The sequence below is a fragment of the Mercenaria mercenaria genome, chromosome 7 (genome assembly GCF_021730395.1).
Source record: "Mercenaria mercenaria strain notata chromosome 7, MADL_Memer_1, whole genome shotgun sequence".
Taxonomy (NCBI): domain Eukaryota; kingdom Metazoa; phylum Mollusca; class Bivalvia; order Venerida; family Veneridae; genus Mercenaria; species Mercenaria mercenaria.
Window position 1 is genome coordinate 8,552,908 of NC_069367.1, and position 12,938 is coordinate 8,565,845.

Genomic DNA, 12,938 nt, shown 5'->3' on the forward strand with positions numbered 1-12,938 from the left:
AATATTTAACCCGAACCATGCTGTGTACAACTGATCCTGCCTTTGCAACCAGTGTAGATCATGATCAGCCTGCACATCTGTGTGCAGTCTAATCATGATCTGCACCGTTTGCTATTATGTCAGTGTCTATTTGGTAAGCAATTACCTTTTAACAATTAATGGTACTGTCCAAATTAAAAGATGGACAAGTTCATTCTACAAATTTAGCAGGTATAAGTGTTAACAGAATTATACCTGAAGCAGTTTCAGATTCTGCAGAAATATAAGGTTGTAAGTGTTATATATAAAATGACCTGTAATCACTTTTCATTTTCAGAAACTGCAATTAAAGGGTCATAACTTGAACTGAAATAAGTTTGTGTGTAACCCTATTTATTGCATAAAAACTGAATTTTTGTTCAAATAATAAAAGGATGTATCTCAGCAGCCACAGATTCTTGGGGTCAGACTGGCAAGGTGAACAGCCCTGGACCCTGTGAAAATACCTTGTCTAACTTATTGTTTATACACTATATATGAAACCATACGCCTAAGATTGACTTTAGTTTACATTATGATCTTGATTCCAGTTTGAGCAAATTCCAAAATATTTTTTCCTCAAATGACTAATGAATACCCTCTTTGTGAAAAAAAACATTAGGAAAAAACAAACAACAAAGAACTGATGATTATTTTCTAATGGGGTACTTATAATGACCCACCTCCAGGTGATTAATTACTTATCCAACACTTAAGCCTGCCTCAGACACACTTTATCATTTCACCTAACTTCAAGCTGCACAAACTGAAAAATGACATACCTTTAAATAAAGTGTGTTATCGAAAACACGACTAGAGTCATTAAAATATGGCCAAAAAAATGTGCTGGAATAAACTTGTCTGAATCACTAATGTTCTGTAAACCATGTAGCCTCAGATGCAGAGCTTGCAACTTGGGGTGATCTGCTTCACATATATATAACTCACAAGATTAAAATTTATATTAGTTTTTGAATAATCAAAAACTTAAATAAATGGTCATGTGAGTTGCAAGAAAATAAAATCTGATTTCTTATTTGTTATGATTTTCTAAAGCAGCTTGTTCAAAACAAGTCACGGTGAAAACATTCTTTTTTGGAATAAATTCTTACTTTACTAGTATATATATTATCACAGGAACATGATACATTGTATGCAATCAACAAATAAAAAGAACTATGGGCACTTTCAAAAAAAAATGGCTAATTTTTTATAAAGCTCATATTTTGTTCATGTCTTACCCAAACAAACAGATTTGCATATTGAACAATGCGTTTTGTAGGTGAATATATTGTGTCAAAATTTTAGAGTGATATCTTTTATAATAAAAAAGTTACCTTGATTTTTAGGCCAAAAATTGTCAGGAGTGTAAGATTTTAGCGTGACATTTCTGAAGTACATCTTGCTTCATAGCAATATTGAAGAAAAAAATGAAGAGGAACCCTTTAAATGTCTACCTTATATAAAAATACAGACACTTGACTAAATTTTGGTTGAACATACATGCATATTGTGAGTGACTAAAGACATTTTGTGCGCCCAAGAAGTTATGCACCCCTTGATTAAAAAAATAATAAAAAGGGCTTTGTCATCAAAGAAAACAATACAGTTAATGGCACTGTTAGATTTATAGCATTTTATTTGTACATAAACATTTTCAGAAGAGTATTTAAGCAAACTGCCTTTTACCGAACCCAATATGTTTATATGTGTGAGTGGTGGGGACCTTATCAAAAACAGGACTACTAAATGGTCAGGAGTGTAAGATTTGTGATTTACACCCCTAATTTTGAAAAACACTGTGAGAACCAACTTATGTGTACATTTTGTAAGAAATTGAGTGGACTGCTACACATGCAAGGTCATGTAAGTTCACTGATGACACTTGATTGACAGGACTGGTGTCAAGTATAAAAAATTTAAAAATATGTCAGGAGTGTAAGAATTATGTCATTATGAAAGCTTGGTACTGTCATGTATAGTGGCTGCATGAAATGAATGTAAGTAGAATTTATGTTTCTAAATATTATACTAAAACTGATTCAGACAAGTTACAAAGGTTTTAAAATGTTAAAAAGCTTGTATTAATATCAAAATGAAATTAATTGTGTTCATAAGCTATAAAAATCAAACCATTGTGTAACTACAGAACAGTATATGGCTTAAGATAATGCTATATTGGTCCATGTTGAATATGTAAACCATTAGAAGTCATGCCTTTTTAGGATTTTTAATATAAAGACCTATATTAGGGCTTTGTTTAAATCTTACACTCCTGACATATATGAAATGTTTAAATTTAAAGTGTATGTTCCACATTTTTGACTGAGCACATCAATATATTTTGATTATAAAATCAACAATTTACTATTTACATGAGAAATTAAATACAAAACACAACGATGTACCATTATGTAAATGGTAATGGTACTATATTTATATATGTATAGTAAATAATTTACAAATTTGTAATGTCCTGCATTACCTGTAATTTCAGATCAATAAACAATATTCAGATAAATAAGAAAAGTAAACTGTCTAAATATCATGATGCACTGGACAAGAGAATCAAGAATCGTGAATAATTTTTATGTAAAAAAAATTCAGAGAAAAATTAAAGTCTGATCCCACCAGGAGAGAGACAAATGAAAAGTATAAAAAAACAGAAAAAGGAACAGAACCTTGCCTACAAGAAAAAATATTTTGTAGTCAGGCATGGCCAAAATAGTACAGTGGAGAATCCTGTGATTATAAAGGAATCACTTATTATTCTCTCAGATGAATTAGTACATAATGCTAAGGCTGTCCATGCTTTCACAGATCAGCTGTTTATCCACCTCATGAAGAATCCTGGCCCATGCAAAATCAAGGTCCTGCATAGGTTTACAGATAATTGTGCTGTTCAGTACAAGTCCAAGGTGGTTTTACTATTTGCCTTATCAATGAAAATTCAAGTTATAAAATCTTAACTCATAGCAGCTACTAATGAACCGCAAGATACAGATCTCAGTAATAATGCTGATTGTACAACAAGCCAGAGTGTACAATCATTTCAGGATCAGAAACGTAAAATAGCCACATTTTAGTATCATAAAACGCCTGCCATATGTCCTGATTTGGATGAATCGAGGAGCTCATCTCGATGCCAGATGTTCTCAGTGCAAACTGACTGAACAAACTATGGAATGATACACTTTGGACAGTTTTATGTTTCGCGTTCAGTCAGGGCTCTCGTTTGGCAAAAATTGGGGCCTAATATCGACCCCATTTCCCCCTCAAAATAATATGTTTTTTCCCCCCTATTCAAAAAAATTCCCCCTCGAGTCCAAGAACATCAGTGCTAAGTGATTTGCAGTGGACTTGTTGGCCTTGAAATTTTATTGTTTCCGAAAATTCAGTAGCTCAGAGAAAAAAATACAAAGTGTGATGCCTGAATAAGGTTGTTAATAATTGGCAGAATTCATACAGCAGAGTTTATAATTAACAGAATTCAGGTTTGGGTCAGCAAAATTGAAAAGCATGATTATATTTGTTTGCATTTCTTTTTGTGTTTGAAATTCCCCCTCAAAGGATTTTTTTGAAAAATCATGCGAAATTCCCCCCATTTTTGGACCCTGGACCCTGTCCCAAAAAGCAAACGAGAGCCCTGTCAGTGTTCAGAACTTTTGTTTGTTGTATACTGTGACACTTTAACTTGAAAGTCATCTCGAATATTTTAAACTTTGTTATTGTGGCAGATATCTTGCAGCTATTTTTAACACTGAAAATATATTGCTGTTCTATCTAAAAGGTGACTTACTTTACAAAAATATAAAAATGACTCAAAGTGTAAGATTTGCAATTTAGAATTTTGGTAAAAGATGCTGTTTTTACATATAAATTAGAAACATTAGTATGTCAGAATTCTTTGGACTTGCTCTTAAGTCAGGAGTGTAAGATTTTGTTCTTTCTTTAAAGTTATGACCATTGTTCTTGAAATGAGATCAGTGAAACAGTTTGTTTTCATTATTTGTTGCAAAGGTATTTGTTGTTTAAAATACTATGGTTTTGCTCGTATTTTATTACAAAAAGTAACAAATTTAAAACTTTCATATTGGATGATATAAGCAAACTGATGGTTTTAGCCTCAGTTAAAAAGTTTGCCATGAAATATAGCTTACAAGTTAATGACTTTTATATTTAGAGTTATAACTGACAGAAACTTGTTACATTAAGCAACAGAAACTAAGAATATAGTTCGTCACTTTAGCGCAATAAGTCAATAAGTCCTTCTTTGAATCAATGCAGTTATCCACTTTTTGCACTGAGGTGACGAGTTGTAATAGTAGACTTCGTTATTATTAAGTCAGGATTGTAAGATTTTGTTCTTTCTTTAAAAGTTATGACCATTGTTCTTGAAATGAGATCGCTCACCGTCCGGCGTCCGTCCGTCCGTCCGGCGTCTGTCCGTCCGTTGTCCGTCCGTCCGTCCACACTTTCCTTTAAACAACATCTCCTCCTAAACCAACAGGCCAATTTTGATGAAACTTCACAGGGGTGTTCCTTGGATGGTCTTCTCTAAAAATTGTTCAAAGAATTGAATTCCATGCAGAACTCTGGTTGCCATCGCAACCGAAAGGAAAAACTTTAAAAATCTTCTTCTCAAAAACCAGAAGCCCTAGAGCTTAGATATTTGGTGTGAAGGATTGCCTAGTGGACCTCTACCAAATTTGTTCAAATCATGACCCCAGGGTCAAAATTGACCCCGCCCCAGGGGTCACTTGATTTTACATAGAAAAATCTTAAAAAATCTTCTTCTCGAAAACCAGAAGCCCTAGACCTTAGATATTTGACATGTAGCATTGCCTAATGGACCTCTACTAAAGTTGTTCAAATCATGACCCCGGGGTCAAAATTGACCCCGCCCCAGGGGTCACTTGATTTTACATAGGAAAATCTTCAAAAAATTTCTAAAAATAAAGCAGAAGGCTTAGGTCTTAGATATTTCACGTGTAGCATTGCCTAGTGGACCTCTACAAAATTTGTTCAAATCAGACCCCGCCCCAGGGGTCACTTGATTTTACATGGGAAAACCTTAAAAAATCTTCTCAAAAAGCAGAAGCCCTAGAGCTTAGATATTTGACATGTAGCATTGCCTAGTGGACCTCTACTAAAGTTGTTCAAATCATGACCTCCGGGGTCAAAATTGACCCCGCCCTAGGGGTCGCTTGATTTTACATATGAAAATCTTCAAAAATTTTCTTAAAATAAACCAGAAGGCCTAGAGCTTAGATATTTCACATGTAGCAATGCCTAGTGGACCTCTACAACATTTATTCAAATCATGACCCCAGGGTCAAAATTGACCCCGCCCCAGGGGTCACTTGATTTTACATAGGAAAATCTTCAAAAAATTTCTAAAAATAAACCAGAAGGCCTAGGTCTTAGATATTTGACCTGTAGCATTGCCTAGTAGACCTCTACAAACTTTCTTCAAATCATGACCCCCGGGGTCAAATTGGCCCCGCCCCATGGGGTTACTTGATTGTACATAGAAAAATCTTCAATATTTTCTAAAAATAAACCAGAAGGCCTAGAGCTTAGATATTCGACATGTAGCATTGCCTAGTGGACCTCTACAAAATTTGTTCAAATCTTGACCCCCCAGGGTCAAATTGACCCAGCCCCAGGGGTTACTTTATTGTACATAGGGAAATCTTCATAAATTTGCTTAAAATAAACCAGAAGGCCTAGATCTTAGATATTCAATATGTAACATTGCCTAGTCGACTTCTACAAACTTTGTTCAAATCATGACCCCTGGGTTAAAATTGGCCCCGCCCCAGGGGTTACTTGATTGTACATCGGAAAATTTTCCAAAAAATTTCTAAAAATCATCAGATTGACATTTGAAACATATTACTCTGGTGAGCGATCCAGGGTCATCATGACCCTCTTGTTTTGTTAGTGATGCTCGTAGCTCAAAAAGTATATGGTATAGAATAATGAATCCTTTTCATAATTTTTTTTTGAGGCTATACCCAATTAAGAATGCAAACATTTCAATTATTTCCCCTTATCTGTGACAAATGTACGAGTGGGGGACACACCGTATGTCCTTGAGACACATTCTAGTCTATCATGTGTTTATAAAACCTGTTTAAAATGTCTTTGAATACATGGTTAATTGTTATGCTGTAAAGATCATATTTAGTACCTGATCAACATAACATTTTGACTTTTGTGTCGTAAGATAAGTCAGAAGGTAAAATCATAGAAGATCCACGTAGTTCTATAGGCTGTATGAAATATGTAAGAGGTATTGATATTTCAGAAATTTTCATAACAATGTGAACAACATCCAGGCAAGAATTACCAAGACATTCAGTAAAGCAGTACGGTCCGAGAAGGCAGCTCTTGCTACAATATATGGTGCATTATCTGGCCTTGGAGAACTAGGAGCAGAGGTATTATCACTGACAGTTTGTCTAGTTTTATCATACTCAGATATTTCTCTCCAGTTTTTAGCTCACCTGAGCACAAAGTGCTCAAAGGTGAGCTTTTGTAATCGCTCTGTGTCCGTCAGCCGTCTTTGTCGTCTTCAACAATGTTGAACACACTAGAGGTCACAATTCTGGCCTAATCTTAATGAAACTTGGCCAGAATGTTACTCTCAATAAAATCATGGACGAGTTTGATATTGGGTCATCTGTGGTCAAAACTAGGTCACCAGGTCAAATCAGAGGAAAAGTTTGTTAACACTCTAGAGGTCACATTTATGACTGCATCTTCATGAAACTTGGTCAGAATGTTAATCTTAATGATCATTAGGTCAAATCTAGGTTAGGTGGGGTTAAAAACTAGGTCTCCAGGTCAGATCAAAGGAAAAGCTTGTTAACACTCTAGAGGCCACATTTATGACTGTATCTTCATGAAACTTGGTCAGAATGTTAATCTTTATGATCTTTAGGTCAAGTTCAAATCTAGGTGAAGCAGAATCAGAAACTAGGTGACCAGGTCAAATCTGAGGTAAAGCTTGTTAACACTATAGAGGCCACATTTATGACTATATCTTAATGAAACTTAGTCAGAATGTTAACCTTGATGATCTTTAGGTAAAGTTCAAATATGGGTTAGCTGGGGTCAAAAACAAGGTCACCACATTAAATCAAATGAAAAGCTAGGGAACACCCTAGAGGCCACATTTAAATATCTTCATGAAACTTGGTCAGAATGTTACTCTTGATGATCTGTAGGTCAAGATCAAATCTAGGTTAAATGGAGTCAGAAACTAGGTCACCCAGTCAAATCAAAGGTAGAGATAAATTAACTCTCTAGAGGCCACATTCATGATCGTATCTTAATGAAACTTGGACAGAAAGTTAATCTAGATGATCTTTAGGTCAAGTTTAAATTCGAGTCAGGTGGAGTCAAATACTAGGTCACCAGGTCAAATCAAATGTAAAGCTTATTAACACTAGAGGCCACATTTATGATAATATCTCTTTGATTCTTGGTCAGAATGTTAATCTAGAGGATCTTTAGGTCAACTTTAAATCTAGGTTAAGTGGAGTCAGAAACTAGGTCAACAGGTCAAATCAAAGGAAAAGCTTGTTAACACACTAGAGGCCACATTTATGATTATATCTTTATGAAACATGGTCAGAATGTTAACCTTGATGATCTTTAGGTCAGGTTCAAATCTGGGTCAGTAGGGGTCAGAAACTAGGTGACCAGGTCAAATCAAAGGAAAAGCTAGTTAATACTGTATAGGCCACATTTATGACCATACCTTAATGAAACTTGGTCAGAATGTTAATCTTGATGATATTTAGGTCAAGTCCAAATCTTGGTTAGGTGGAATCAAAAACTAGGTAAACTAGGTAAAGTCTTTTTTATTATTATTATTATTATTATTATTATTTTTATTATAGATAAATGTTATAAACAAAATCAAGCAAAGAACAGTTGATATGTTTAAATTATTTGCGGAAGGTCACAGTAAAAAAATTTAAGTTACCTCTAACGGCCATTATCTTCCAGCATATGCGTTTTACAAGTTGGAGAAATTAATTGAAATATTCATATATTATAGGTGATAAATGCATTTGTACTGCCCAACCTGAAGATGATTGGAGAACGTGTTAAAATGGCCCTGGAATGTCCGGTAATGAACAGTGCTGATAGAATAGCAGCAGAAAATATTAAGAAAATTGCTGCAGTAAGTTGAAATTGGGATATGATATTTTACATAGTTGGATGTAAACTGTGTTATACTATTAGTTACACCTCTTTGTTTGTGACAGGATATGGGATATACGTTGTTGAGGAAATCCATATCAAGCGAGAGCGATATTATCTTGCCGACTACCTTTTACATCCTCACTGTAATTGATATATTAATAAAGCTACTTACAGTACAGTTACAGTGCAGACTGGAATCCTGCGATCTTCCCGTTGAATGAGTTGATTAACACCAGCCATAAAATGTAAAATGAACTGTATTTTGACTGAATCACAAAACACAGAAGCTCATTTATACAGGTTATGAACTTGTTTTGAAAAACTTTTTATGTTTCATCCTTTTGAAAATCATCAGATTACACATGATTTCACAATGTCAGAAATGTCTTGAAACTTAGGAATTCGTCCTGTTTCCTGTTAGTTTCTTTATCTTGCAGGAAGATTAAATGATCCTGCAGCAAACTACTGTCTTGCAAATGTGTTTATTCCTTTGCTTTATGATGATTTAAGTAAAACAACATTTTAGCTTGGCAAACGCAGCCGTCTCATACAGAGTTACTGTTCTTCTATTGCCACTAACTTCAGGAACCTAATTTAGATATGAAAATAATAGAATGGCGGAGAAAAAAAACCCACTAAATTTTTTATCTCGAAAACAATTTCTATGGCTGGAGCTTACAATCTGACTTGATTCAATTACGCTGCCAATTTGTTTTTAATTAATTTCATATCTGAAATGTACTAGCAGGATATGGAATATATCCTCTCTCCATGTGACGTCTATTGACCAATAGAAATGCAAGATAAATTTCTTTACCATGTAAATAAATGAAAATTTCCATACAGAAGCAGTTACTGTACTTCTAGTATCCTTTGACCCAAATTTTTATGGCTCCGAAGGGAGGCATATTAGTTTTCAACTGTCCGTCCGTTCGTCACAACCTTAACTTTTGCATGAAGGCACTTTACTTGCAAACCACTGCACCCAGGACCTTCAAACTTCACATGCTGATAGAACTTATTGAGTACACTACCCCTACTGACTTTGGGGTCACCAGGTTAAAGGTCAAGGCGCTGCGGGGGACATTTGTCACCATTAGTGACAGCTCTTGTTATAATAGAGATGCTTTTACATATACCAATAGTGGAAACTGAGTGACCTTAAAGTCCCCAACTTTGAATCACTTCTCTGTGGTCGCTCTTCTCTGTGGTCGCTGTGGGTTCAAGCCTCACTTCGGTTGTAGAATTATTTCATGTGAGGATGCCATCCAGCTGGCTTATGGGAAGTTGGTGATTCTACCCAAATGTCCACCTGCGATGAAATGACGCAAGGAAAAGTTGGAAAGTTGCTATATGACCTATAATTGTATGATTTGTGATGTTAAATCCAGTAGAAGCACATTAAACCCAGCAGATACAAACAAACAAAAGCTGCCTCTCACCAGAGTGAGGTCGAACCTTCACTTGGAGTTTAGAATTCTTTCATGCGAAGAAACCATCCATCTGGCTTACAGAACAAATATTTCTACCTAAATGCCCTTTTGTGTCATAAATGCTGTTTTTTATCCCCTTCAAAAAACTAGAAAATCGCCATATAACATATAATTCTGTAAGTGTGATGTTAAACCAAACAGCAACAAAAAATAGTATATGTGATAGAATTAATTCGTTACATAAGCTTCTTTATTCAAAGGTCTTCGTTACTTTTCGATTATAATTTTGAACAAACCTTTTATTGATGTAAAAAAAGTAAATTTCTAAATAGATGTGATTACAGATACTGATCTTTTTGCTTGCTGTAAAACATGTGTTACAAGGGTTTTTTTACAGATCTTTCATGGGGACCTACCTGTTTCAGTGTTTGGTCTTCACTATGTTTTCTATCCATAATTCATGTACTTCTGGTTTTACCACAGAAATACATACCTCCAGTTCTGAAGACCCACAGACCCTCTACAGATACAGTTGAAGATTACCTTAATGAGTTTGGTTATCTTGGACCATTACTTCATGCTGCAGTTGCTAAGGAAAGATCAGCTTCAGCATCCAGTATAAACATACTGCAGAAACCAACCATACATTTACCTCAGGTAAACAATTAACTTCATTCTTTAGTTTCTAACATTAATTAGGCTTGCAACAAATTGTTGTGTTGAATGAAAAATCATGCAACTCAAATTCAGTTGTTGGTGAGGGACACAAGCACTGCTGAATAAGGTTAAGTAAATGATGATTCCTTTAAATGTAACCATTGTTAAATAGAAAGCTATTCTAGTTAATAAACAATAATTTTTTGTACCTCCCTATCTAACTGCACTTCATTTATTTATCTTTTTATTCTGCAGTTTTAGGCCGGTAGGTCTAACCCATCTGGTTCTAAAAATGTAAGGGTGTTTTAAAGGCATTTGATTTGTGAGAATTTATCTTGTGTCGTTAAATAAGTACAGAGATTCAGAGCAAAACATTTGAATGTTCTTTCCAAATTACAGCAAGGAAAACCCCATATTCTCATTGGAACTCCTGGTACAGTACCCGGCTCTGCCCCTCAGACACCAACTTCAGCCAGGATTCAGCAGACCAGCATTACAATTCCTCGGACCCCTACAACTCCTAATTTAACTGGAAACACTGCTCAAAAATTTGTTATCATGCAGCAGCAGAGACCGGGCACGCCAGTTCAGCCTGCTGGAACTTCTCTTGTTAAAATGCTGCCTACAACTGTACAAACTGGACAGCAAAGTGGGATAACTCCATCTTCAGCTGGAGGGCAGAAGGTGGTAGTGATGTCCCTTCCACAGACTGTGTCCACACCACAACTCAATCAGCAAATACCAGGAACCAGTAGTGATGTTGGAATGAAATCTGTCTTCACAACCGGGGACCAGACACAGACTCAAGTCTCGATATTGAAAACTGAACCAAACACTTGAAACTCCAGAAATACTATGATGTATATATATGTTCAGAGAGATCATATGGCAGCAGACTATCTAAGAAGTTTCTGCAGTTCTTTTGTTTGTTTTGTGTTTAAAACGCGATTTTCAACAGTATTTCAGTCATGTAACGGTGGGCAATTAACCTAACCAGTGTTTCTGGATTCTGTATTAGTACAAACCTGTTCTCCGCAAGTAACTGCCAACTTCTTTTGTTTGTTGCAATATATTACTAAATAGCAGTTTTGTATTGAACTAGCCCCAAGAGTTCTGTATTGAACTAGCCCCAAGAAAAGAACTTGTAAACGATTCTTTCCATGTTATTAACAGGGAGTTTGTTCTTAATGATTTGCACTCTGAAGTATGATACAATTGGACTGGGGTCCATTTGGCACAGGAGTTTGTTCTTCTTTCTGTTTATTGGAATACAAAACAATATCCTTTATCCGTATTCATTTATCCTTTATAGAAAGTTGCATTTATCCAGTGATTTGTTTAGGACCAACCATAAATATTATTGTTTCCCCTCCCGCAACCTATAATGTATGCCATCATAAAAGCTTGAGTAATGAATGTAACATAAGGAGATTGATTTAATTCAGGGTGTTTTGTTTTGAATACATTAACATACAAAGTATGTTATAATATGTTCTGTAAAACTAGCCTGTGCCTGTTTCTGTTTCATAATAACGCCATATTTTTCAGTTGTAAACAGTTTTGCAACACATGAATCTGCACTCTGTATCATCAGCTTTTCAGTCTTAAGACACTTTTTACAGTTCGAACTACAATATCTTTCCTATAAAAAGTTTTGAAATAAATACAATAACCAGGTAGTGGCAATTTTTGCAGATAGGAAGTGGGAGAGGAAACCGTGAATATTTCATTTGGAAAATGTTGTCGGGTTCTTCCCTGAAACTAGCTATATATGATAACTCTATATATATAATTGCCTTTTAATCACTGTTTTAGGCAACAGTTGGAATGACGTGTTGCTCTCCCTGTCAAATTCTCAGCAACTGTCTGTCAAAATTTCAATAAAATTTATGTTGAAACCAATCTAAGAACATATTTATTTTTTTTGCTTCACCAAGATCCAAAAACACATCGTTTAAAGGTATCCAGTGTATGAAATAGGAATTTCTGGTAACTGAGTTTTAAAATTGTTAGGTGCTTAATAATAGAGATATAGAACATCAATTTTTCAAAGTATCAAATTGGAAAATCTAGCATTTGAATTCTTATTTCTTCAAATAACCAAACATTCATTAACAAATGTGTACTTTACGAATATCATTTATTCTAACACGACCCGATTCATTTCGCTATTATACAATGAAAACTTGGGCTCTATGATTGTATAACACAAGACTTAGTACTGTTTATACATCTTGGTAATGTGTTAGAAACAAAAAAAGTATAATTTGCTTGAATAAAATCGTTGTTTGTCATTAAAATTCCTTCAAATCTGAACTGAAAAAAATATTTTATTGAATGAGAGGTCACTGAATGAGATATATTATTTCTTGATTGAACTTTCAAAATGTTTAGTTCACCTGAGATCAAAGAGCCCATATGAGCAGCTGTGATCGTCTCGTGTCTGTTGTCTGTTGTCAACAGTTTGACATTTGAGAGACCGCTGATATGGTCCAATCATAATTAACCTTTGTCAGAATGTTACTCTCGATTAAATATTGAACCAGGTCGTTACTAGGTCATCTACATTTAAAAACTATGTTGATTGGAGAACATATTAGCAGGCTA

At 35.0% G+C, this 12,938-nt stretch overlaps 1 protein-coding gene across 1 annotated transcript; it reads left to right on the forward strand.

The window, feature by feature from the left end:
• Positions 1-2,663: 2,663 nt before the first annotated feature.
• LOC123555008 (transcription initiation factor TFIID subunit 6-like) lies at positions 2,664-12,612 on the forward strand. Its single transcript, XM_053548947.1, has 5 exons — positions 2,664-2,845; positions 6,332-6,464; positions 8,093-8,218; positions 10,158-10,331; positions 10,731-12,612. Exons 1-5 carry the CDS (start codon positions 2,664-2,666, stop codon positions 11,169-11,171), a joined length of 1,056 nt encoding a protein of 351 aa, XP_053404922.1. The 3' UTR covers positions 11,172-12,612.
• Positions 12,613-12,938: the final 326 nt, after the last annotated feature.

Coding starts and splice junctions, on each gene's coding strand:
- LOC123555008 (XM_053548947.1), top strand. CDS start 2,664: ATGAAAAGTATAAAAAAACAGAAAAAGGAACAGAACCTTGCCTACAAG. Junction 6,465..8,092: donor TTGGAGAACTAGGAGCAGAG/GTATTATCACTG, acceptor CATATATTATAG/GTGATAAATGCATTTGTACT. Junction 8,219..10,157: donor ATATTAAGAAAATTGCTGCA/GTAAGTTGAAAT, acceptor GTTTTACCACAG/AAATACATACCTCCAGTTCT.